The 26,323-nt window shown below is 38.8% G+C and overlaps 1 protein-coding gene across 7 annotated transcripts in view; it reads left to right on the forward strand.

Moving 5' to 3' along the window:
• Positions 1–26,323, forward strand: part of SRPK2 (SRSF protein kinase 2) — a 154,817-nt gene that overhangs the window by 79,616 nt on the left and 48,878 nt on the right. For all 7 annotated transcript variants that reach the window (XR_012658648.1, XR_012658647.1, XM_075081407.1 and 4 more), the window contains one exon: positions 25,327–25,478. Coding sequence is in view for 5 of the 7 variants with exons in the window: in XM_075081407.1 (XP_074937508.1) it covers positions 25,327–25,478 (152 nt within the window). In the remaining 2 variants the exon portion in view is untranslated. The remainder of the gene's footprint in view (positions 1–25,326; positions 25,479–26,323) is intronic.

Consider the following 26,323-nt stretch of genomic DNA (forward strand, 5'->3'; position numbering starts at 1 on the left):
GATAAACAGGATTCATTTTTAATTTAAATAGATTCAACTGCAACTTTCCTGTTTTCTTAACTGGTGCATAAATTTCATTCTCTGGTGCTTACATGTGGCAGCTGGCATCACATCCACCTTGTCATTTCTGAGTGCTTCAGATCTCCGTGATGATTTCCCAGCTTAGTTTCCATCACACTCACAGCAATTTGACTAGACTCTTGCAAGTTAACTTCAGCCATAAAATTTTTGGTTGCACCCCCACACTAATTTATTAACTGAAAGCTACGAGCCGTGTTCAGTAATACTGTGTTTATCCAGAGCTTTAACAATATTTTAAAATGCTGAAAATCACCCTTGTATAAAAATAAGTTACACTTCTCCCTTTTTGTAGCAAAATGAGAAGGCATTTTTATAGGGTTAGTCATGAAATTTTGCCACTATTCAGATTAGTGACAATCTAATTATATTTTCCATGGCAAATGCTGGTTTACTCTACCTGCGCATCTTTTTTGGAACTCCTCAAAAAGTTCATTTAAAAAAAAAAAGTGATTTCTGTAAATTTTTAAGGAGATAAAAGATTCCTTAAAACCTTCTTTACAAGTTTTTAATACTCTTAAAAAAACATAGTATTAATGCAACGCATTTTAGGGTCTGTAAAGGCAAAACCAGTATCTCAAAAAATTATGAACTTGTTATTAATGCTTTCTTGAACCTAGGCTTGTTAGGGAATCTGGGTTTAAGAGATGTATAAATGGGACCGTAGAATCATTAAGGTTGGAAAAGACCTCTAAGATCGAGTCCAGACGTTTACCCAACACCACTAGGCCTCCTAAACCATGTCCCAAAGTGCCACGTCTACATGTTTTTTGAACACCTCCAGGGATGGTGACCCCGACGCCTCTCTGGGCAGCCTGTTCCAACACCTGACCACTCTTTCAGTAAAGAAGTTTTTCCTAATATCCAATCTAAACCTCCCTTGACATAGCTTGAAGCCAATTCCTCTTATTCTAATGCTAGTAACTTGGGAGAAGAGATCAACACCCACCTCACTACAGCCTCCTTTCAGGTCGTTGTAGAGAGCGAGAAGGTCTCCCCTCTTCCTCCTCTTTCCAGGCTAAACACCCCCAGCTCCCTCAGCCGCACCTCGTAGAACTTGTTCTCCAGACCCTTCACCAGCTTCGTTGCCCTTCTCTGGGTACCCTCCAGCACCTCAATATCCTTTTTGTAGTGAGGGGCCCAAAACTGAACACAATATTTAAGGTGCAGCCTTACCAGTCAGCACAGGGGCACGATCACTACCCTGCTCCTGCCGGCCACACTATTCCTGATACAAGCCAGGATGCTGTTGGCCTTCTTGGCCACCTGGGCACACTGCTGGCTCATGTTCAAGCGGCTGTCAACCAATACCCCTAGGTTCTTTTCCTCCAGGCAGCTCTCCGGCCACTCTTCCCCAAGCCTGTAGTGTTGCATGGGGTTGTTGTGACCCAAGTGCAGGACCTGGCACTTGGCCTTGTTGAACCTCATATGATGGGCATTGGCCTATCATTCTAGCCTGTCCAGGTCCCTATGTAGGGCATTCTGACCCTTGAGCAGATCAACACTTCTGCCCAGCTTGGTGTCACCTGCAAACTTACTGAGGGTGCATTCAATCCCCTCATCCAGATCATTGATAAAGATATTAAATAAGACTGGCCCCAATACTGAGCCCTGGGGAACACCACTTGTGACCAGCTGTCAGCTGGATTTACCTCCGTTCACCACAACTCTCTGGGCTCGGCCATCCAGTCGGTGGAGCATAGCTAACTAAAAGGCCTCTGTGAGATTGTGTAGAAACCATCATACAGAGCTCTGATGTTTGGCATGCCCCTGACTTTGGGAGTTGTGTGAATGCCAGCTGTGCCTCTTGCACTCTTTCTCCATGCTTAATAGATATGTAGATTATGTGCTTCCTTTTTTCCTCTCTCTCTTGGAAAGGGAAATCAAAGTATAGTAAAAGTGCAAAAATCAGTTGTAATTAGAAACTAGAAATTAATATTAAGCAAATCTTTGCCTTGCATGTCACTTCCATTTTTCTTAAGTCTGGATTTTTATATATCTTAATAGTTCCTTGTAGTCTGCTAAGAATTAAGAGTTCCCTTTCACCGCTATGTATGTACAGCAAATGCTGCTTGAATATTACAACCACTTGTCAGTCTATTTAAAAAAAAAATTTTTTTTTTTTAAATCTGAGTAAGGGTGCTGAATCTGAATGAGCAGTGCTCAAGAGTAAGGTTGTGTACTCAGCCAGACCAATTTGCAATTCTGAATGCAGGTGGTGTAACTTTGGATTTAGAGTACTGTACAAGTTGTGTAACTCTAGACTGCAGTTTCTTCCTTCTGCCAGAAGGGAGAAAAAAATCCTCATTAAAATATGGTTCAATTCATTGTGTTTCATTAGACTCTTTCTCACAAAATTCAAGGCTATTTTTGGCTTGGTTTTTACACAGGCTGTTCTACAGTGTGGTTACAAAGAGTCTCCTCTCTAAGTCAGCCCATTGACTGTCAGGCCTGCAATGATGCTCTATTTTAACAAGAACTCTCTTCATTTTGGAGAGAGTACAATATATTGGGAAGTGACTTAAGCTTCAGGCTTTGTTGGATGTTAGTGTACAGACATTCAGTAACTCTATCCACGTCCAGAAAATGCAATAATCCTGTTTTTTTTCTGAGTACAAAATGAGAGTTTAAATTGGATGCCTTCACATCATATTTGAGTAATTTTCTTTGCTACAATAGTTTCTCTCCCCTCACTTCTTAATTTAGGAAGGGAAAGAATCCATAATACAAGCAGTAGGTCCTTCAAAAGCCCTCAGCTTTTTATGTTCAGCAGTGGCATCTCCACTTTTCTGCTAAAGCTCCCTGGTTGTGCTGACAAGGCTGCCAGTGTCTGTAAATGGTTTGACCTCACTGCATGGGTAGGGGTATAATGACAAACTCTAGGAGGCTTAAGTGCAGTGAGGTGAGCACCCCTTACTGCGCTTCTGGTGTGTAGCCCAGGCAGGCTGTACAGTCATACCAGGGATAGCTGTGCCTAGAGCTGGCTGTATTCATTACAGTGCCCAGGCACTTTCACAGGTCCCATGCTCTTCCAAAATTCCTGGGACCCAGTGCTGGAGAGGGATATGGAGATCTCACCCTGCAGAAAGCTGGTTGATGTTCGGGTGAGCAGGGAACGGAGCTGAGCCCAAGGGCAGTGACAGAAGCATGGCAGCCAGCCTGCTGGAGTGGTCTTCCTGTGGTGAACATGGTGGTCTTGGTCTGGGCCAGTTGTTACTGAGGAAGTGCTGAAGGGCACCTAGTGGAGGAATGGAGATTAAGTCAAATCTGTGAGCCTTTATCTGAAGATTTCTGTGTTGTGTGTGTGCGGAAGGATCATTGTTAGAACTACACGTAACCGCTCTGTCCATCATCTGGGTTGATACATAGTTATCCAGAGGATGATTTTCTGAAATCACTTTGCTGTGCAAACTATTAACATTAACAGACACCATATGCTTCTTTTAGACCAAATTAGTTAGGAAAAGGGAACATGTCTTTGGGCTCAGAGCTTTTTCCTCAGCTTTAACAAGAACCAACTTACTGTCAATCTTGATGAAAAACTCCAAGCCTGAATGCTAGTTTGCTTTTCATTCCCAATTTCAAGAACTGTTTATTAAAAGGGTGTTCTTGGTGAGCCTTATTTCCTTATATCTTTAGGCCTTAACGACTTTAACACCACCATGGTGCACTTGACAGTGAAGGCCGAGTCCTATAACAAATGCCGGGTGACTTTGTTTTGCGTTTTGAGGTTTTACTATCCATTTAAAGTTTTCATTATATGTTCTTCATCCTGCCATTCAGGATAACTTGTCCTGTTTTATCTATTTCATTATTTGCAATGTTTCCAAAGTATTGTAAATTAGGTGCGAAAAGTAAGACGGATAAAAGGTCTGTGTTACAATTTAGATTTAAGTCTTTCTGAAGCATGGCCTACCACGGACCTTGAAGTTAAGTTGGCAGAAGAGTGTGCCCACACCTATGAGCTTTTGGTGTTGATTAGACCCTGTATTCAGAAATATTTTGATTTAACTACAGTCCATATCCTGGGAGGATTGAGGGCACATTCTGCTGGTTTGAAAGCAGACTTGCAAAACTGTCACTTGCTGTTCTATTCATACACTCTTGCAGCAGTAACTTTTAAAATTTACTGTCCTTTTTGCACACTTATTTTAGGAGACTAGTTCTGCAAGACATGGCCTCCTTTGGTTTGGACTGGTTATTGAGCTGTAAAAATGGGATCTGCAGAGTGTATTTTTAAGAAAAGTTTTTTTTTTTAAAAAAAAAAAGTTGCTATTTTCAATTTTATTTTATTTTTTTGTCTTCTTCCAAAGACCTACATTTCCGTATCGATTTTCAGTATTTTGATTTAGATGGAAAATATGGAACAATACTTTGTTCTTAGCCACATTCTCTCTTTTTGACCATAAGCATTTAACTTCTTGCAGAAGAGTTTGTCCAGCCTGTATAGTCACTTATGCAGCAGTATACTTAATGACACAATTAAGTGTGCCTTTAATTTGTATGTTTTAAATTTAGCAAATTTATGTGGGTCATTTGCGCGAAGCTCCTAATCATTATTTGATCCTAGATAGAAGAATATATTATTTTCTTTTCAGCCATAGGCTAAATAAAACTACTGTATTTCTAGTATCTGTGTTTTTTAGGTAGGTTGCTTGGTAAATCTGGTAGTTTTAGCAAGGGTTTTAACAGTTTAGGCAGTCCGTTCATTTTTAGAATTGATCCTTCCCATGAGTTGAATTAATTCCAGTCTCTTTCAAAGAGTGGAGTAATTTAAGTTAAGAAAACCCAAAACCAAAACTTCAGAGCAATACAGGCATTGTAGGGATTTCTCTAAGTCTATATCCATTAACCTTTTTTAGGCATGGAATCATATGCTCAGTTATTTAGCCTTGAAGAACTGTCGCAAGCTGAGAAAAAGAGTTATAGAAACCCATTTCACATATGTTGCTATGGCAATATTTTCTTCTGCGTTATAAAAAAAAAGTATGGCTTTGCAGGCCTTACCCTTTCCCTTGTTTCTGTCCTGGCTCCTCCACCATTGGGAATGGAGACAGGGCAGTGTGAACCTGCCTTTCAGGTGATAACTCAGTTTACAGTGCTTGTGTGAGTAGGAGAATGCTATGGTTTGAGCTCAGTTGGGGGTGTAGTCACATGTAGCACTAAGAGTACCTGCATCCAAGTTCTGATTTTCTCTAAAGAATTAAATAAAAAAACCTGACAGTTTGTGTAAATTGGTGTGAATTTTGGGGTTGTCCTGTGCAGGGACAGGGGTTGGACTCGATGATCCTTGCTGGTCCCTTCCAACTCAGGACATTCTGTGATTCTATGATACAGTAAGTAGAACATGGGAAGTAACACAGCACAACAAGTAAGTTAGGTTTTCCAATATTTCCAGTTTCTCCAAAAGAACCATTCCTGTACAAGTACGCAGCTTGACCACTGCGTTTGAGGTTTAAATTTAAAAGAAGATCCTTCCTAAGCCAGATACGTGTATACAATTAACAAGTAAGCTGAAGAAAACTGAAAGCTTTGCATTTTCCTCAGACCTGTTTTCAGATATTTTTCTGTGTTTCTTAGAGGACATCTGCAATAATGTCTCACACTACGATTCTTAAAGCACTCTTCCCCAGCATTTGTGCGACCTAAAATCGGAGATTTTTTTGTAAGGAGCAAATAATATTTTTTTTAACTTTCAATGTGGAGTCTGTCAACATATGTTTTGCATTGCACATTAATTGAAATGCAAATTACTGCCATATTTCTTTAAAACTGTAGCAGCAGTTTTGCTCATGTGGTTACTGGTTCCTCAGAATTCCCTCGACCTGAATAAAATTATGTTGCAAAATTTAAGGATGCTCATGTCATCTACAAAATGAGTATGATTATCTTTTGCTTTCATTATATCTGACAGAACTGTGCTGAAACTCTCCTTAGGCCTAGAAATTGTGGGGTGGCTGTGTATCAAATCTGGTTTTTGAAAAGGAAAAACCCTGAATTATGCATCTTTTGAAGCATCTGTGTTGGTGTTCTGTGTGCATGCTCCATTGCTTGTATCTGTGTGTAGTCTGACATTTTAATTTCATTACAGTACCCAGACCGATCCTGTATTTTGCTCCTTCCCTTATACATTGTTGATGAAGGTTTTAAGAACTACATTTTTCAAATTACTCTTCCATAGGCAGTTGTTGAGAAATCATAAACAAATAAAATTATAAAGGCCAGGTCTCCTATGCAGTCATTGTTGTGTTGAATGCAATGGATATTGGAAACATTCAGGAAATGTTTCCTGAAACTTACCCCTGTTCAGAGGTTGTTAAGTTTTCATTTGAAGAAATTTGAACCTAATATGTGCCACTTACTATTTTGATTTCTTTTTGATTTGCATGCTCTAATACAAATGCAGAGTGTCTTTGGTATGGTGACATAGACACTAACTTGAGCAAAAGAAAAGTAGGAGATAGAATGCTGCAAGGGGAAGATGGCTTGTCTGTCTTAGGAACCAGTAAGTCAGTTCTCTAGCTATTAAATAGCAGCATCACAGTAAATATACTTGAAGAATCCATAATACTGTAGAGGATGGTAAAGGAGAACCTCTGCCTCTGGTGACAGTGGCATTGGCTACTCTCATGTGGTCCTGGTCACAGCCCACCCATTGCACCCTTGCTTCTGTCATTTCACTCTCTGAACTTGGAGCAACTGTGACATGGATGAGTTAATGTAAAATTCACAGTTGCATTTGATTCTGTAAGAATGATTTTGTGTGTAATACAACACCATTCCACAAACCAAATATTTATATAACTTGACCAGCCTATACCTTGCAAGAGGGGAGGGAATGCTTAATTTTTTCCTACTTCTGACACTTCCTTTGTTAGGAAGATTGTGGTGTACTTTCATAGGGATAATGTGTCACATAACTAAGTATTAAACACTTGCCATAGATAAATGCCTGAAATAAGTGGCAAAAAACAGAGGGGCAGATGCCGAAGGGGCAGCACAGTGTAGGATTTTTTTGCCTCTCAACTGAGGCAAAGTCTTTGGAATTACTATTCAGTCCTTTTGCTGTGATCTCCACTCTTGAACCAAAAGCCTTTCTTTGGACAGAGGCTGCAGTAGCTGCAATTCTCAGTCACAACTCAAAACCTGGCAACAAAACATGAGCTAAGTCATGCTTCTGATGCCTTTTTTCCTTTAGTTGGTCTAAATACTTCTCTTAGCAGAGTCAGAAAATATACAGGAAATAATATATCCTCCTGTTTATGTCTTATGACTGTTTTCTGCTCTCACTGGGTTAAGTCAACAGAAGGCTGTGTGGAAAGAGGCTGAAGAGGAACAGGAAGGTTTCCCCCTCAGCTATCTTTCTCCTAGCTTGGATTTGTATTTTACTCTGCAGATGAGGGGGGAGAAACCCCTCACAGAACTTAGAACCCACTTTATAATAATAATTTTGCTTCTGGTCATTTAAGATCCGATTATTAGGTAATATCTTTGGAAACCATTTCAACTACATGTAACTGAATGTATGTTAGCATATAAGATAGTGTGGCACTATTTCCAGCGGGACCTGACAGTGAGAACAATAAAGCAAAGTCAGAGCAAACTGCCTGAGGTTTACCATTAAATTTAAGTGCAAACTAATATTTTATATTTAAAAAGCAGTTGTTTTCACTTAAGGATTAATTCCTGTTCATTTTGTCGTATTTTGGTATTTATTACAGTGATCTTAGCCTTTTACCCAGTTTATCTTAAAATTCCTCATACTGTTGACAAATGTGTGCATTGTCCATGTGCAGTGGTGGTATGCATAAATGGCAGAAGATACACCTTTTGTGGAAGATCGAGTTGAGAGTCCTGCTGAATGTCAGGCTATCTGAACAAAGATCACTCCAGTAACAGAGTTCTCATTTGCTCAAATGAGCAGGTGCTTTCAAGCTAGCCTGGTTTCATTATCCATCTTTATGTATCTTAATGAGTCATAAAGATATTTTACTTTTTATTTAATGATAGACATAGGTAAAACACAGGCATCTCTGAGAATAGCAGTTTGTCTGTACAGAAATAGCTGAAGAGAAAATGGCTTTTATGTTACTGGATCAAGTTGCAGCCTGCTACTATATTATAGGGTCTTTATGTGAACATATTCTTATCAGGTGAAAAATAATATATAACATTTTAAAGGCCAGGTCTCCTATGCAATCATAATAATGAAATGAAAATGAAACCACACTAAAATTTAATAAATGTTTCAATATATATTGTCCTGCTACAAGCATATGGAAGATTTCTACCAATTTATAAATTGCCTGAAGCAGCTACTATCTTCTCTAGACTGCTTAGCCAAAATCTGCTTTAAGCTTGGAGCTGTCTGGCCTGCACTGGCTGAGCTGATTCTAGGCTTTTGCAAATAGATACCAATGAAGCCCATGTGATTGATTTTAAAATTATTCTCATTTACCTTTACCTATTGTCACTATGATATTTTTAGTGCAGCTGTTTCCAGAGAAATGTTTTTCTGATCAAAACCTAATTTTCTAACATGTTCAGTTAATTTTATTCATGTTCTGGGAGTGTAAACATTTAGTTTTCATTGAAATTTAAATAGCCCCATCTCTCAATTGTAGTCTTCTCCCCTACCAATAAAAAGCAAAATTATTTTAATGAAGTTTGTTCATTTGTTAATTTCAAATGAATGATGAGTGTTATACTAAATACCTGTTTCTACTCCTTAAAGTGTGAATTGCCACTTTTTTTCTGCCGTTGTTGTAGAGGGAGTTGAAGTCAACTAGGTTTCTAATAGTCTCCTCATCTTTCTAAATTAGGTAGGTACATTTTATCTTCCTGGCATATGGCTTCAGAACTATAACGATGAACACTCTTCCCTTTTAGTTTAGTCTGTAATATCTAGTGTTTTCATGCTGATACTTTCTTCCAGTCAGAGACAATTATTTCTTCTTTAAACTTGAATTTCTGTGGATGTGATGACTATTTTGAAGTTACAGGTTGTCTTGATAAATTGTGTGTGTTCTTTGCAAGAGAGGTGACACCTGGGTAGTATCTTTGAGCCAAAGATAAAATTGCCTTAAAGAACATGCCTTCTCTGCATTATTTTTCCAAGTAACATTTTATGGGGCTGTCTGATGTTAACTAAAGCAGAGCAAGAGTCTTTGTGTATGACTTTGGTAAATATTCTTAATTTCAGCTCTCTTTACAATTTGAAAATCTCGTTTACTTAAATTTTATGATACACATAGTTATTTTTATGTAAAATCATATTTTAAAAGGAAATGTCATTTCCTTTTAGAGCTACTGATTAATCTACTTCTATTCAAAGATGTAATAACTCATACCATAATCACACTCTCATTAGAAAATAATTAGGCAGTTCTGGGGAGTCGCAGTTGTATGAACTAGTCATAGACCTAGGATGTTAAAAACAAGAAAAAAAATCTGCAATCAAAACTAGTCCTTTGTTTTCCAGAAGGTACAAAGTAGCTTATTTTGGTTATATTATCTGGTGGAAGCGTATGGATTTCTTCTTTTCATCTTGATGGCTCTTGGTCAAAAAACTACATCAAGCCTAGTTCACTATATTCATACCAGCATTTTGGATGTCAAAATAGCAAATAAGATTCAACCTAGATAAATGTTAAATGATACACACTGAAAAATAATAATAACTTTTCATATGAAACAGTGGATTCTGAGGTGATAATCATTATTTAGGGAACTATCATTGAAATAGATGTGTTATAATATCATCAGCTTTGTGTTCAATAGTGGTTGAAAAAGGAGACAACACAGTAGAAGATATCATTATGCCAAAATATAAGCTTGTCCTGCATCACCTGTGGAATATGCCGTACAAAGGGTGCAGTATGGCAGGGTTCGGGGAAGAGTGAAGGGGAGGATCCTGAACTACGGAGCAGCTTTCCTGCGAGGAAAGACAAAATTGAGTAGGACTCTTCAAGGCTGCAAAACAGATGGCAGAGGGGGATACAGTAGATGTCTATTAAACTGTGTGCCAGGGAGAGGGTGACTACACAATGAGTGTGCGCAGGCACTTTCAGTACAAGAATCAAAGGATGTCAGTTGAAGCTATGAGATGGCAGATGCAGAACAAACATAAGATGATGGTCCTTTGGAAGAGGTGTCAGTATGCTCTGGAATATCATGCTGTAGTACGTGGATGTTAGAAGTTTCCATATGCTCGAGGGGGAGCTGGATGGATTTGTGGATTAAATATCAGGTGTGAGTTACTAAATACATAGGAATCCCATCTTGTGGCCTCTGAGCTGCTGTTTGTTGGGAGATCAGGGGACTGCTTGGGGGAGGAATGATCCCTGGATGCTTAGGTTGCTCTTACGCTTTTGCTTGGACATTTGCATGTGGCTGTTTTTCTAAATATAGGATACTGGCCTGTGTGGATTTTTTGTCTGTCCTAGAAGAGTCCCTTCTAATATCATTGCACTCAAGTTCATGGGTCTGCTCCTTTTGCGTGGGATTTCTGGCTCGAGAAAGATAATTTGTTCCACTTAATGTTTGTAGCTTAAAACATTTTATTTGGAAGAAAGACTTTATAGGTGAGAAAGACAGTAAGACTTGACTGTAGTAATACTTTGGGTATTAGCTTATGGTATAAGAAAGAACTACAGATACCTGAAGTAAAAATTATGTCTCAGATCAGCCAGGTTTGAACCTGGCTTTGAGAGTCTTTCCCAGGCTGTCTGCACCTATAGAGTGTGTGTCCCTCTGTCTCCCATGCTGATATTTCTAGTCAGAGATTCTTCCAGACCAAAAAAAAAAAACCCAACCAAACAAAAAAAACCCCAACCCCCCAAAAAAACCAAAGCAAAGAAAAAAAAAACCCCAACCACCCCCCAACCAAACTAAACCAAACCTTAAGACCTGTAGTGCTTTTCAAAACATGTTACCTTTGAAAAAGCGTTCTGAGAAAGTCTAACAGAAGTGAGGGAAATTAGACTTAATCTTTTTCTTCTATGTGTAAGAGTCTCTGCAGCATTTATCACCCCTTTAAATAGACTCAAAAAATACTTTCCATTCTGTCATTTTACAGTAAGCTGTCTAATAAGGTTGTTTTAGTATAGAAAACATTTTTTGGGCATTAATCAGTGGGTTGTTTGCCCTTTAGAAGTTTGAATGTGTCTCCTGATCTCATGCCTTGTGTTGAAAGCTGAGCACTGGCATGGGTCAGTTGCCCAGAGAGGTGGTGGAGTCTCCATCCTTAGAGATATTAGAAATAAGCTGCCTGGACATGGTCCTGGGCATCTGGCTCTAGGTGGCCTGGCTTGGGAGCAGCAAGGGGGTTGGACCCGACAACCTCCAGAGGTCCCTTCCAACCTCAACCCTTCTGTGATTCAGTGAAAGCTAACTGTGTGGGCGTACGTAGCTTGTATTTGGAAAAACAAAACCCAAACCCAAAATACCAGAATTGTGGGGCACTATTTTTACTGCAGTATTTTTACAGGAAGTTTGTTTGGGGAGGGGGAGAGATAAGAAAGAAATGTCATCCTATGAAAAAACGAGGAATACTGCAGGTTAGGCTGGCTTTTCTTTGTTTCCAAAACCGTTACAAAAATGCTTTTATAGTCTGTCATTGGCTTTTTCTGAGAATAAGGCAAAGGGGATGTCTCACTCTTAAAGGAATAAATTAAATTCTAGTGTTTTCACAGTACAATTCAAGAACACATGATTTCATTTACTTATGAAGTATAGAGCTTGTCTGGTTTTTTGACTGAAAATGAGGGAGAAAAGAATATACTGAATTCCACATATGTATGTATTTCCAGTGCTGTGATTTTGAGGCTAGTAACATAAATATAGTTTGAATGTCTGATAGAAGCAGTCTGAGAATTCTTTAAGACACTTCAGCCAGTCTGCAAGCCTCCAGTGAAATCATAAATGTTGTATATATGTCCTCTGTTGCATATTATGTAAATATTACTTAAGCTCTTTTCCTGCTTACATGGAACCTATATTGGCAGTAGAAATCAGGGCCAGTTTCCATGGCAATGCGGCAGCCCTGGGAGAAAGGCTGATGCTGTGCTGTGGTTGATATTATGCAAGGGAGGAGATGCAGACCTACATTTTTAGATAGAAAATGTATTTCAGCGCACAAAAACATGTAACATTTTTTATAAATCTGTTGAAGTAGATCTGTATAACAATGGAAATTGAAACCTATTGTTTGCTGTTTGCAATGGAAGATTTTTATTTTTATCTGACATTACAGAACAGCACTGTTAAATATGTACACAATTATTACTGCTATATTGGCATGGAAATATCAAGGACTCTACTGAGGACAAAGAAAGTTTTATACTGGGGCAAAAGAGGGACAAAATAGACTGAGCTTTGGCTGAGTCTCCTAGCCTTTTCAGTCTAGTTTTCACCCTCTGAACTCTTAAAATTGTTTTCACAAAGGTCTTTGAGGACTTCCAGAAAAATCTTGTTCTTTTTTTATCCCTCTGGTTTTCTTTATTTTCTCTGGGTTTTCAAAAGATAATCCTCACTTGTTTGTTCTTTCAATCCTCTTGTTATCTTTCAGTGGCACTGAGTATACCTTTTTCTACTTTTTGCATGATCACAGGGATGGGGAAAGCTCTGACACTGACTCCTGTATTTTTATTTTTCCCTGCTTCATCACTTGAGAATGGTGAGGAAGCCAGGCCCCTTGTGCCCCTTATTTCCTGAAGACCGTCCGGTAGTTCTGCACAAGAGCTCCTCCCTGTGTATTTTTGCTTGCCATTTGTGTATTAGGTGTTGTCATTATTTGTCCAAGAAATGGTTGTAGCTGATACACAGATACCTAAGGGGAATTCAGATGAAATTGGAAGATTTGTGGACATTATTTTACAATGTACTTGTGAAGATTGCTGTTAGGGATAGACTGGGACACCAGGTGATGTGTGGTGAGGTGAAGAAAGTGAAGGTTGTGTTTAAGATAAAAGGCTGCTTCTTATACTTCGCTAGAAGCTGTATTTCTGGAGAATTAAATCTACATTGAGATCTTCAGGTGGTTATTTTCCTTTGTTATTAATGAAAAAGTTAGGAGTGAGGAAGACATGATTTCAAGGTATTGAGCTTTCTTGAAATGCTACCTTTTCTTTTGGGTGCCAGGAGTCATTGACGGAAGGGATTTCTAAAGCCTGCAGTTTCTCTTCTATCTTTGGTGGGAGTAGGGCAAAGCTGTGTTCATGTCTTTGAATTTCTCTATGCCTCCTACACTGCAAAGTACTTGCTCCACCTCAGTGAATTGGGATGTTCTGAGAAGTCAGAACCTTCTGAGAAGATGAACCTGGCTGGAAGCAGTATTCTTCAGAAGTGTGAAGGGCTCCGTTCACCTCAATGAATCATCATCTTTCTTTCCCAAGCCTAGCACTATACAGTTAGTCTGTATCTGGTGTTGCCTAGCAGGAATTAATCAAATGTCTAAAGGGAACTGATTTATTTTAACTGGAACTTTTGTAGAAATCCAAGTAGATAAAATGTACACAGAGGAATATTAGCCTCTTCCTTGTGTCTGGCACCCACACTATCAATTAGGATTAAGCTTGAAGGCATTTTACAGCTGTTTAAGGCTTGGCTGCTTTGTCATGCCGATGATTTAAAGATGTCTCACTTTATAGTGGAATATCTTCATCCCATCCTGCAATCAGTATGTGTTTCAGCTGTCATATTTTCAGAGGTTTAGCAAATCAAAACTCTAAGTGACAGCCCATGTGCACAGTGGCACTGACTGCATATACACATCTTCATTCAGGAGTAGAAAAACAACTTTGCCTCTGCAGTAACTATAGGTGCATAAGGTGAGATGAGCCTGGTGCGCTTTCAGTTCCTGTCAGCTTCATCTCTTGAAACACAGTGGTTCAGCTCTGAGTTCCCTTCAGCTCTTTTCCATCCATTATTGCTGATAGTCTACGTACCTTGAAGACCTCTCTGAGGCTTGTCAGATAACTGAGCCAGTGCCAGAGTAGACTTTAGCTGGCTTTGGCACTGACTCAGCTTAGTGAAAGTCAAGGCAATACATTGCAAACATATGTAGTGTGTCTCAGTTTTAGCACCAGTCAGATCAGAAGCTTTGCCACCACCATAACACCTTAATGTTTCCATTTTCAGCAGCAGTAAACTTATAATGTTCCTTGCACCTTTGTTTCTGCTTGTAGTGTGTCATGGGTTTCAAGCCTTTATGTCACTGTCCTTTACTGACTCAGCACCAGAGTGTTTCTGACCTTTACTGTGCCATGCCAATTACCCTGGACATTAGACTTTTGAAACCTGGAATCGGAAGGTTCTTCAGTTTTGCAAACAGCGCTGTGTACTGGTCAGGTGCAGGCACCATTGGCCTTCCCTGAGAAACCCTCAGATGGGGTTACTCTTGGAGGAGGGGTGAACTGGAGGTGATAGCCTCCCAGTGGTAATAGTTGCTGTCCGCCTCTTGTTGTAAACTGGGTTCAGAATTTACCTCTACAAGATGAACTTGCTTTCCTGAGGCGTACAGTCTACTGACCTGGTAGGGGAAGCTTCAGTTACAGGTATCAAGGCATAGGATATGGAAAGATCCCGCTCTAGGAGGCAGGTGTATCTTTATGGTTACATCTTCTCTACAAGGGAGAATGTTCATCTGGGACACCATGACAGCTGGGATTCCTTGAGTGCTTTTCTACCATGGATGAGGCTCTCTCTTGCTGTTAGAAATAGGAATATTCCAATAAGTGAGTCATCCTGCATCCATGCTGTGAGGTAAAGCACACCAAGGCTGGGATGAGTCAGATGGTCTGATAACCCGTACTCTCAGACTTGCTGACACAAAAGAGATTCTGAAAACCTCATCAGGAATTGTCACAGTATTTGGTATCCAAAACTGCATCATCCAAGCCAGCTGAACCAGCTGGACAGGGCTCTAGAATACTGAGGTGACTTCCCTAACTCTCCTGAAACGGCTGCTGCTTGTTGAAGATCTAGTCAAATGAAAGGACCTTCACTTGCAAGGGTCAAAAAAAAAAAAAAAAAAAAAAAAAAAGGCAGCTCCAAAATGGGCTCTACAACCCACAAAGACAAGTCCTTGACAGGAATAAAGGATTGAAAGGCATTTCCCTGGGAACGCTGGAATAGGTAACACAGCACATGGAAGAATCTTACGGACCTGTGCACTGAGGGAACGTGACAGGAGAGGATGCTGAGTCCAGCAGCTTTTGGAAATATATGTCCTGAAATTTGCATAAAATAAAGGAAAGATGCCATGTTCTATAAGATGGTTGGGCAAGAGATCAGCTGTAAATTTTGCATTAAAAAGTATGCAAAGTAAAGTAAAAAAAAAAAAACAAACCTCAGAGATATAGGCACTTTTAAAAAGATACTTAAGTTCCTGAGAAAAGAAGTTACTCTTTTCTTCTAGATCAATTTGTTAAACAATTATCCAGATAAAAAGTGTTTCCATGTGTCTGAACTATAATAATTGCTACTGCCTCTATGAAGACAAGAAGACAAAGAGATCAGGTGAAGGGTCATGAATTGCACGGTGTATTATGTGAGGTAATGAACGTGGCCTCACTGAGTCAGTCTTATTACAGTGTGAAAGTCCTCATACTGGACCTGAAAAGCCAGTCTCTTCTGGACTGAATTTCAGCACTAAAGAGTGACCATGTTCTTGATTTCTTTTCATCTCTGTGAAACTGCTGCTCCACAAACTGTCCCCCAGAGGCAGAAAAGCTCAGCAAAGCCAGCATGCAGATGTAAGCAGGCCAGCAAAAGCATGCCATGTTTGTGTTTACTGGCAGCTCATTTCTTGGTCCTGGCTTAGCCATGGTCAGTGTCCAGATTTCCAAATTACGTTCTTGCTTGTGATGGCATAAAATTTTTTTTGCCTCCAGGTATAGGTGCAGCCCTCAGTATTTGAGGCCATATTTTAAAACCAGCTGCTTGCTATTTATCTGTATTTGGGTGAGAACGAGTTTTCATGAAAAGCATGTGTCTGTAATTTTGCCATTTTCTTGCTTTTGGCTGCTGCTGGACTTTGCAATCTCTTTGCTACTTTTATGTATTTCTGTTATGAAAATAGATGTGTGAATTAACATGAACAAGCATTATATAGAGAAACTCAAAGCAGGCATTTCATAAATTGTACTTATGGCCACATATACTCAAAATGGAAGAATTTTAGTAACTTTTGAACACTACAAAATGTTTTTGAATGATGGGCATATTTGCAACTTAGGTCTAATATTTAATGTAAAATGTTTTAAATTGCTCATTTAGCTTGTTTTTATTATGTACTGATACTGCAGTGCGAGCGTAGGTACTTTAATAAAATGCTAGTAGGAATCGTGAAGAGGTTTGTTAAAATTCTTGTAAAGTTATATGGAGACGTTACTAGCATTTGGAAGTTTGGGAGAGGCGTTGTGTGTTTTTAGAGGGATTGAGATCAGTCCTTCATTTTGAAAGAAAGTCTGTCAGTGAAAAGGAGTTATGACTGTTAATGTAGATAGTTTATGTAAAATGCTCATTCCAGCTTCTCAAAAGCAACGTTAACGAGGTGAAGTTTGGTATCAACAGAGTTCCAACTATGGCATTCAGAATTTATTGCTGCAGTGATGCTTTGTATTTGCTGTAGACAGAGAGGTTCCTCTAATTGCTGACTTAGTCATGCCAACCCTGTTCCTTCAGGCTCTTGTTTTCCCCCTGCCAGTTATGTACCTCAGCGTTTGTCCCATCAAAAATGCTTGTCTGCTTACCCTCTTCTCATTGCCTGTAGAATTGAGTTCCCAGACACAACCCAGAGGATGATGCATTTGCACTAACAGGATGAATGAGTCTTCCAAACGTTAATTAAGCATGGAGATGAAGAATGCTTTTTTTGCATTAAGATTATCATGTGAAGTCAGGATTACATTTTACCAGGGTGGTTTTGCAGAGGGGGAAAAAAAAAGCAAGAGGTACTCTGCTGCTGACTGCATTTGGTGATAAGTGAAAAGGTTACAATTTCACTGTTCCTATGAAATCTTTTCTACTAGGCTGTTAAATAGGTAAAAAGGGGTGCGAAACACTGCATTTTTTTATTTACTCCTGCTGTTTTGCTTGAGATTATCACAGCTGTCTTCCCTATATAAATGGAATATATACTTTGTTGTAGTGTACGTCTGTTTATATGAACTCTAAGGAAGTTGTTGGCTTGTTCTGATACACAAAGACTAAATCCCATGTTTCATAATTTAGTTATGAACTCGTATTTGAGTCCATCTTCAACTTCAAAGGGTCATTGACTTAAGGGGTTTTGATGCCAAATTACGTTAAATCTGTTAACTTTTCCAGGGGCAGATAGGGCTGTTGGAGAGCAGAGGGTGCTTCTTCCCCCTCCCATTCAGAACTTGCACATTTGTTGCTAGTGGCAACTGTAGGATACTGAAGCAACAGCATGTTTTCCGATTATATCTTATTAATAGAAAGACCAGAAACACTGTAATTTAACATGCCAAAGAGCAAGTCAGAAATGAAATACTACAATGTAACATGCCAAAAAGAAAGCAAAAAATTAATTTCCATTTATACACTTGTGAATCATTCTGTTAAAAGTAATCCATCACACAGCTTAACCATAGTAAGAGGAAAAAGAAGTCAAAGCAAATAGTGGCTACTTTGTTACTGCATGCCAGTGTTTCCTGTCAGGTCTTCTAATTGGTCAGAAGTGGAGGTGCCTATGCAGGGAGACGGAGCAAGGAGCCCTGCAGCATGAGAAGGGATTCTTGTCGCAAGAAGGTGTGGAGAAGGTGAAGCTTCACATGCGTTTTATGAGACTTGAATGTGTTTTAACTACGTTTTTATCATTGCATTGGAGTGATATGCCTTATCCGACTTACTTCAGGTGGAGGTTTTGTTCTGGCATGTTAGGATGCATATATAAGAAACTCTGTATTCTCCTTTGATCAGTACATACTCCATGGAGTTGTTACAGCTGTGTTTCTCTTCTTTGGCTTTTAGGAATTTGTGCTTTTTGTTTTTTTTTAAAATAACTTTCTCAGCCTTTACAACACTTTACTGGTGACTAGAAATACGGGCAAAGTACAAGCTGCTGAGTGTACACCTAGGTATTTTCTTTTTGTGTCACCAGCTGGGTCTGTTTTTTCTTTTTGAACTGTTGACTTTTTTCCTTCTGCAAGTCTGTAATGGATGACTGGTCTGGAAAGTAGAACTCTGCAAGAAAAACAGTATGTGAGGAGGAAAACATAATACCGTGGCAAGTTCAGTTAAGATTGAGGCTTCCTGGATAGATATGGCTTCTGTTTTGCTGTCGTAAGAACATTTTAACAGAATTGCAAGTGTTTGAGAACAAAACTTCATTTGGGACTGACTTTCAGATCTTGAAACCAATTACTTTGGGGAACTTGATGCAACCCCATGTCAGAGAAAGCCCAAAAGAGCTACCTCCTGTGATGTCGACAAACCTGGCAGGCCTTACTGATTCATGTTACGTGTGATTTGATATAATGGTAGGCTGCTAGTGGTTCCCCTCAGCTCTGCCCTCCTGCTTGCCTTTCCTCCTATGTGGGTGCAGAGTGAGGGAGCCCAGTTCATGGATTTGCTATCCGTTGTGGCTGTGTAATCGCGAGATCCAGCACTGAGGCAAGGGAGAAGCTCTATGGTGAGCAGCGGAAAACAAGAAGGATCTCTGCACTAGCACTCTGCTGCTGGGCTGGGGTAGTGGCTTGATAAAACTGCAGCACCAGCTGCTTGAAATGGTATTTGTGTGTAGTATTCTGTTGTTTTGAACAGAAGAAGGCAGAGTTCCTTGGCATTTTACTTTGGCTTTGGGAATACATTGAAGCCCAAGGTTGCCTCCAAAAGGCTAGTAAACAAGATGGAAAAGAAAAATTCATTCTCTCTCACGCTGTTCGTTAGAGGTTACAGAAGCTACGTGTCTCAGCCTGCTCCATTCCAGGAGGGGTTTCCACTGGTGCTTTGATTGATGTTTGACAGTATGATGGTGTCTTTTGAAGGAATGTTAACAGTCCCAGGGGGAACAATAATTTTGTTTAATAATGACCAGATGTAGAAACTACTTCATGCTTGTGATGTGCCAGCAGTCTCTCTTTTTATGCATGGATTTTCTAGAATTGGAAAATTTGGTATAGTTTTACTCCACTAGTATAAGAACACAAATAGCGCTTTTCACGTAAAGCAAAGCTGTCTCTGGATGTTCACATTAACAATTTCTTTGAGTCAGTTAAAAACATGTATCCTTATGCTCTGTTTCCTTCTGGACTTAGTCTTTGGTTCTAAAAATGATAACCTCTGGCATAATTAAAAATTATTATAATATTAAATTACAAATAATTTACAATAACTATTAAAATTTTAAATTATTCAGATTTATAACATTTAAAATCTTACTTGAAATATGCAACATCATTTTGTTCCTTCAGCAAGAACTTTGGTGGTGTTTTGATCTTTCTCTTGCTTTTGTTGCTTGTTATATGTGTGTGAATTTATTTAGAGGCTTCATTTAAGGCTGTGTCTGGTTCAAAGAGCTCACTGTTAGAAGGCACCTGTCTAATCAAGCTAAAGATGCATTTGGGAAAAAGAACAGGCAAGAGTTCAACTAGTAAAGCAGATATAATTTGAACAAACAAGAAAGAGATCCAAATAGCTGAGTCCTTAAGCAGTTAATAACAGCTGGAAGAAACTTACTTATAGAGATTTCAGATGTTAAGTTCTACAGCACCTGAGAGTCTTGCTTGGGAGCATGAAAGATTTTGCCTTCTGGAGCTGGAGGGAAGCATAGCTGGAGCTCCTTCCAGATGGACCCACACCCACTCGAAGATTTCTTAAAGCTCACATCTTGGCTTTAGGAGGCTTATAGCGCATTTCTTCTCATGTTTACCCTCCCTCTGCCTCTCTTTTTTCTCTTCCATTTGAAATTCCCCAAAGAGCCTCTGTGGACATGTCAGGAGGTTCGTAACATTGTTAGACTAGTTTATTCCAAATTTTATTTTATTAACTACATGGAGGTTTAACTTCCTTTTAACTGCATTTTCTATTAACAAAAAATTTCTTTGGATATGTTCTTCTGAAAATGTTAAGGAGAGTTTTGTTTTCCCCTCAGATTGAGTTCTTGGCTTAACGCCACCAATTTCTGCCTCCCTCCCAGTTTGTTTTTCATTTGACTCAGTGCGTTTTCCTCTGACACAATGCTCTCCTAAAGGTAGGAGAAGCAGGTGTAGGTTTTAGCAACACTCAAGGTAAAGTTCTGTTTACCTAGAAGTTGTCTTTAAGTTAATAAATTCAGTAGTTCACCGTGCATACAGTACCATGTTCACAGAGAAGGACTCCTCCTGTTATATTCCTGTTCCCCATGGAGAAAAACATGGGGGTTTCTTCAAGTAGTAATCTTGTACAGCAATCTTTCCTGCAATGCATTATTACCCATTACTTGATAATAAGAATAAAAATATATTTTTTTGGTCTGTGAGGGTTTTGGATAAAGAGTCCTGCAGTCTGTTTTGGTTTTTAGTAATGGAATTAATTAATTTGTTGAGGAAAAGGAAGGAATGTCTGAAGATTAAGCGACTGGACAAGGTCATACCCAAGGTGCATCCGCGTTCCCTCTGGCCAGGAACAGTTGCCTGGGGAAGAGTGCAGGGTTGGGCCATGATGTGCTGAATACTTGCCCAAATGCAGCAATCTCAGGCCGATGGGCTTCGTAAGTCAAAAGTGGTTTTGTATTAGGTATCAGTCCATTTTCTTCCCTAAGTTTTTCTAAGCCCTGTTTGAATGTAGCTAACTTCTCCATAATATCTGAGGAAAAAAGGTGGCTTTAATTTTTAACATTCTGTTCTATGAGTAATTTTTTTTCCTTCAGATTTTTTTTTGTCAACTTGGCTCTGTTTGTGTGGGGAGAGGCAGTGAACAGTCATTTTCTATTCCCTTTCTCTGTGCCTCTGAAGTTTTTATAGATCTCTGTTATCTGTTTTCCTGGCTGAAGAATTATGGTAATTTCAGATACTTCCCATATGGAAAGCATTTTGGGTTTTTAATCACCCTCACTGCTCTTGTTTTACCTTTTCCAGAACAGAAGAATAGCAAACAACCCCACAACATCAACAACAAAAATCCTGGAGAGTTCTGTCTGAATTTCTCATGGTATAATTTTCCCAGTATTTTCAGGTTTTAATGTCATGGAGATTGCTTTTACTGTTGGCTGTTCCCCAGTTGGAAGATGGAGCAGCATGTCCATGATGGAGAACAGTAAAATTAAGTTGTCAGTAATTCTACTTTTCTTAAAGTGGGCAATTGATTTTCTGTGAGACTCCTTGGAGCGTTCCAGCATATTTTTCTGCAAGTTCACTGTAGGGGAGAAATGGTTCAGCTTTTGTCTTTTACTAAGCATTCCCTCAAAGAGCAGGTTAAAAAATAGGTTTTCATTGCGTTTTGACTGGACTCTTCTGTAAATTTATTTTTGTCCATTTAAAAGAGTCATTAAAAGATAAAACATTCTGGCTAGTGTTTGTTAATTGTTTGTAATGCTTCTTTCAATACAGTTACAAGGTTTGTCGTTATAGCCTGTGGAGATGGTCAGTTCTCTGCATAACTACCAACAGAATACTGTGAGTTAAAAATGGTGTGTCATCTTCTTCTACTAATCAAGTGTTTATGCTTGGATGGTGATGAATAACCTAGTAGTGGTAGACCACAGAGTACCAAGTGATTACTTCAGGAAAAAATAACCCACCAAAACAAAACAGACACGTGCATGCATGCCTCTGCATGCACGTGTTACCTAACATGTATTATTACATACAACGTTTTAGGAAATAAGAAAGAGTAATAACTTGAAATAATGCACCTATTGAATAGCTTGTTATGTTATGATAGTATTTGACAATTACGTTTCTGGAAAGGAAAAGGAGGCTAGCATATATGTTTAGTACTCACAACTTTCTTAATGGCTGGATTTTTAATGCCAAAGATGTTTTAAAGTTCATTCTGAAGAAAAAAATAATTCACATTTTAACAAACTCTATACTGGAAAAATGAAATTTAAGCTGAATAAAGAATATGTTCATGCCACACATTACAAAGGCTTATCTTTCCAGTTCAATTAAAGGGCTACTAAGAAATAGCGAAACTGGAGTTCTCTTATTGACTGATGTCCTACCTAACACTGTGAAATTGTGCATTGGCAGAAGAGCAAGAATTGGTAATGCCAGGATGAGTTATTCAACTTGTAGGCAGAATTTAAGCAGCCAAGTCAAGCATTGAAGACTTGAAGAAGGGTGAAGGAAAGACATCGCGCAGAGTTACGTCAGTCTGACTGCTAATGCCGCATTATTGGCTTATTTTGCGGGTTTTTTTTTGCTTCAGTTCAGGATTCTTAGCAAGGGATTCCTAGCATTGTTCTTTGGTTTGTTCACTTTTACATTTTTGTGATATAAATAATGATTCATGTACTAATATTTGATTGCTTCAGAAGGTACAAGCAAAGCTAAGAGGACAAACCAAAGATACTCCTCAGTTTAAATCAGTGCTTTGTTATTAGCAGATAAAATAATAAATAAATCCAGAAGGAAATAAAGTGATATCTTTCCTTCCTTCCTGATGTCCACAAAGGACAATAAGAAGGCACTTGAGAATACCGAATACGACTAGGATTGGAGACAGGAAAAAACCCCCACCTTTTCAAAAGAAAAATATAGTAGCTTGAGAAAGAAAATAGAGCTGCTTCTGAGTCTTAATCTGTTTCTGTAGGAATAAATTAAAATATTGGCTTTTTCAGAATTTTGGTGTATACATTTCCTCTCTCTTTCAGAGGGAATTTCTTGGTATTCCTTGATGTTTGTTTCAAAATGAGTGACAAAATGTGTGAATCTCAATTCCAGAAATGCTTCCAATTATCTTTAAGGTATTATCTTTATCATGTGAGGAAGCAGAGCAAGTAGTTGTTATCTTAAAAGGCAAAATTGGCACAATTTCAGTGGATTTTTGAACTTAAGACCCCTGTACCACATTGCCGTAACTTACCCTAGGTTTTGCTATATTTGTGTGATCTTATGTGATTAAAACAATAACATGGAAACTTGTGGTCAGAGTGAAGTAAAATGATGGTACTGTCCAAAATAAGGAGTCCAAGCACTGACGGATGTGCCTGTGTTACCTGGCACGCTGCTTTCAGAATATTGATGAACTGCAGGATGTTTCCACTGTGCTTTATTTTTCTTGCTCATCATTATTAATTTTCAATGGTTCATACTTCTTGATCCGTGTGTCCAAAATGGTCTTGTGCCCAGCAGATGAGGATTCAAGGTTTGTAATATAGATCCTTATACTACAATGTGTTTGATTAAAGCTTTCTGCTAACATAAGACCGGGCCTGTGGGCCATCAGCTTGCTGACCCAGTGAAACCAGGCTATTGGCGGGCCATTAATCTAACGTGTCGTAAGATTCACTGGTCAGAGAATGTGCTGTACTTTCTATTTGCTGTATCAGTTTACTTTTCTCGCAATGTACAGTATAGAGACATCTGTTGGGAACAAAAGAGGAAAGAGAAAGGCAAAAAACAGCGTAATTTGTGTAAGTAGGAGCACATGCAAACATATTTATTGTTTATCCTACAAATGGATCCCTTCTCTCTCTGTGTCCTAAGCTTCGTGTGGTTAAAAATTACATAAATCTATTTATTTGAGTAGATTTCTCATCATAACATAAACCATAAATAAATTGGTTCCAAATACTGCTTTTTAAATCTGTCCAGTTACTGAACAGATAGAAGAATTTTATTATCTGAAAAGGGTAGCAGGCAGATAAATTTGGTATGTGTGCAACTTCCAGTGATGTCCTTTAAAGCGAAGGAATAATAGCAGCTGCTGTGCAGGCGGTGCATGTTGCCAGTGGAATGTATTTCTGACCAACTGTGTACTCTTCAACTCCAAATGCTCTGTCTGTCTTGAACAATTGCAGTGTGTAAAAAGAAAAGGGTGGGGAATTATAAGGAGGAGGACTATAGAAGTGGGATAAACATAAATACAGTTTTTACTCATGATCAAGGAAGTATTTGAATCTAAATTTTAGGAGCCGAAAAATCAGCAAATTACAGATTTCTATTTCTTTGTTGTATGAATGACAAAACGCTCTTAATATGGTGTTTTTTTAGATGGCTTAGATTTGAAGTAGATATAAATGCAAGTTATAGCAACTTTTGATGGCACAAATGCCTTAAGTTACTTTGCAAATGTATTTTGCAAGTATATTATTCGGCGAGTATAAATTTTTTATTTTATGAAGTATGAATACAAAAAATAACAGCATCAACCTGTTTGGACAGGGCTTTCTTGTATGCGTCAACTGTGGATTTCATTTTTTGGTGTGTATTGAAAATACTCAGAATTTGGAAATGCGAGTAATTTGTAGGTGTTTAGAAATACCAAGTACAGCCTTTCTCGGTATGCGATATAAGACATACTTAATTTTTTTCTTTTTTTTTTTTTTTTTCCTACACTGGAGATGCAAGACAGAAAAACACATCTTGGTTGGCAGTGTTGGGTTTTGGCTTTTTTGTTTGTTTGTGGGGTGGTTTTTTCTTTTTGGGTTTTGGTGGTGGTTTTTTTTTCAGTTAGTGAATATGCTATGCTGTGTGTGGTCTGGGAACACATCATAGGTTACCTAGAAAAATTAATTTTTCTCTTTTACTTCCTAATAGCTGTTTTCAGTATTTTATATAGTGATATGGCTTTCCATAGTCTTGGCAGCAGCTACAGGTGAGGAGAAGTGCATTAAGTCATCTGGTTCAGGTCTGTGTCACTAGAAGGTTGTTTCTTACTGTTTATTAATGAGATCTTTCTTACTTCGGCTAGCAGGCAGGAGTTTTTGAATAACTTGACATTCTCTGAAAAACATTTCTTCTCAAGCATGCTCAAGAAGATAGGTCTAACATCTCATTTACTCATCAGGAATTCTAAAAGCTTGTCTGTATCTGATTATATACTTTATATATCTTTCACAAGCCATTTGAGCAAGTCGGTCTAAATTCACTTGAGATCTGCTTTCGGTCTGGTCAGGTGCACCTCAGTCCATGCCTCTCTAGGGTCCCACAGGTGATATGAAAGACTGACAGTGAGAACGTGAGTGAGACATGCTTCACTGGTATTTCCCAAGGTGTTTTTTCTTCCCCTGTGAAGGGCTGGGTTACCCATGTGAGGAAGCTCTTACACTAAGTGTGCACTCTCTTTCATTTTCAGGCCAGAGCCTCAACAGAAAGCTCCCTCTGCACCTCCACCTCCACCCCCGCCCCCACCTCCACCCCTGCCGGAGCCCACCCCGCCAGAGCCAGAGGAGGAGATTTTAGGGTCCGACGATGAGGAGCAAGAGGATCCCGCAGATTACTGTAAAGGTGTGTGCATTTCAGCAGTATTGATGAGGATAAACATTGTTACGCAATCCTTAACTTTGTTCTTGGGAGGCTTTTAAAGACCTGATCTTTTATTACGGAATTTATTTGTACAAGAATTATAAACGATGGCTCACTTCAGGTCCAGATGCACAACTGCCTTCACCTTTACTGTTTCACTTAGCCAGAGCTTATTTATCATTTTGCAATAAATACACAATTATTGCATTCATGTTTTCTTCCTGATGTCCTACTTATAAGAATGGAAAAGAGGCTTATCTTACAGCAATGGTAGTTGCAAGAGAAACAAAACCACCCAAACCAAAATAAACAACCCCTCTCACACTTCAAAAGGTTCTAAAATGCCTTGATGCCTTTAACAACATGAACTAAATTTTTAAAATCTATACCTTTTTTCCCCTTCTTCTCTCACCTGCACCAGCCCAAGATGTTACATGATGCTTCTTAGCATGTTGTCTTTGACAGCCCTCAGCATTGTCTGAAGCCCTCTACATCTTTGTTTTAAGCTCTTGAGTTTCTTAATTTTTGTAGTTGCTAATATTAATTTTAAAAATATCATTAAATGTATAAAACCATGTGACTGCAGTACAACAGTGTCAATACTTAAGTCTGTTTTAAGGTCACTGCTAAAGTTGCAAGCCTATTCCCATTAGAGTATAATGTATGCTGTACTTAAATGAAAAATCATAAATAACAGATCTGTCAACTTTGGGTTATCTGTTGTAGTAGATTTCGAGGATATGAGTTTACTTCAGGAAACATCAAATTTTTATCACTTCAGATTAATGTTTTTGAACAGCCAAAAAGCACTGTATGCATGTTGACTA

This window comes from Phalacrocorax aristotelis, chromosome 1 (assembly GCF_949628215.1).
Source record: "Phalacrocorax aristotelis chromosome 1, bGulAri2.1, whole genome shotgun sequence".
In the NCBI taxonomy this organism is placed as follows: Eukaryota; Metazoa; Chordata; class Aves; order Suliformes; family Phalacrocoracidae; genus Phalacrocorax; species Phalacrocorax aristotelis.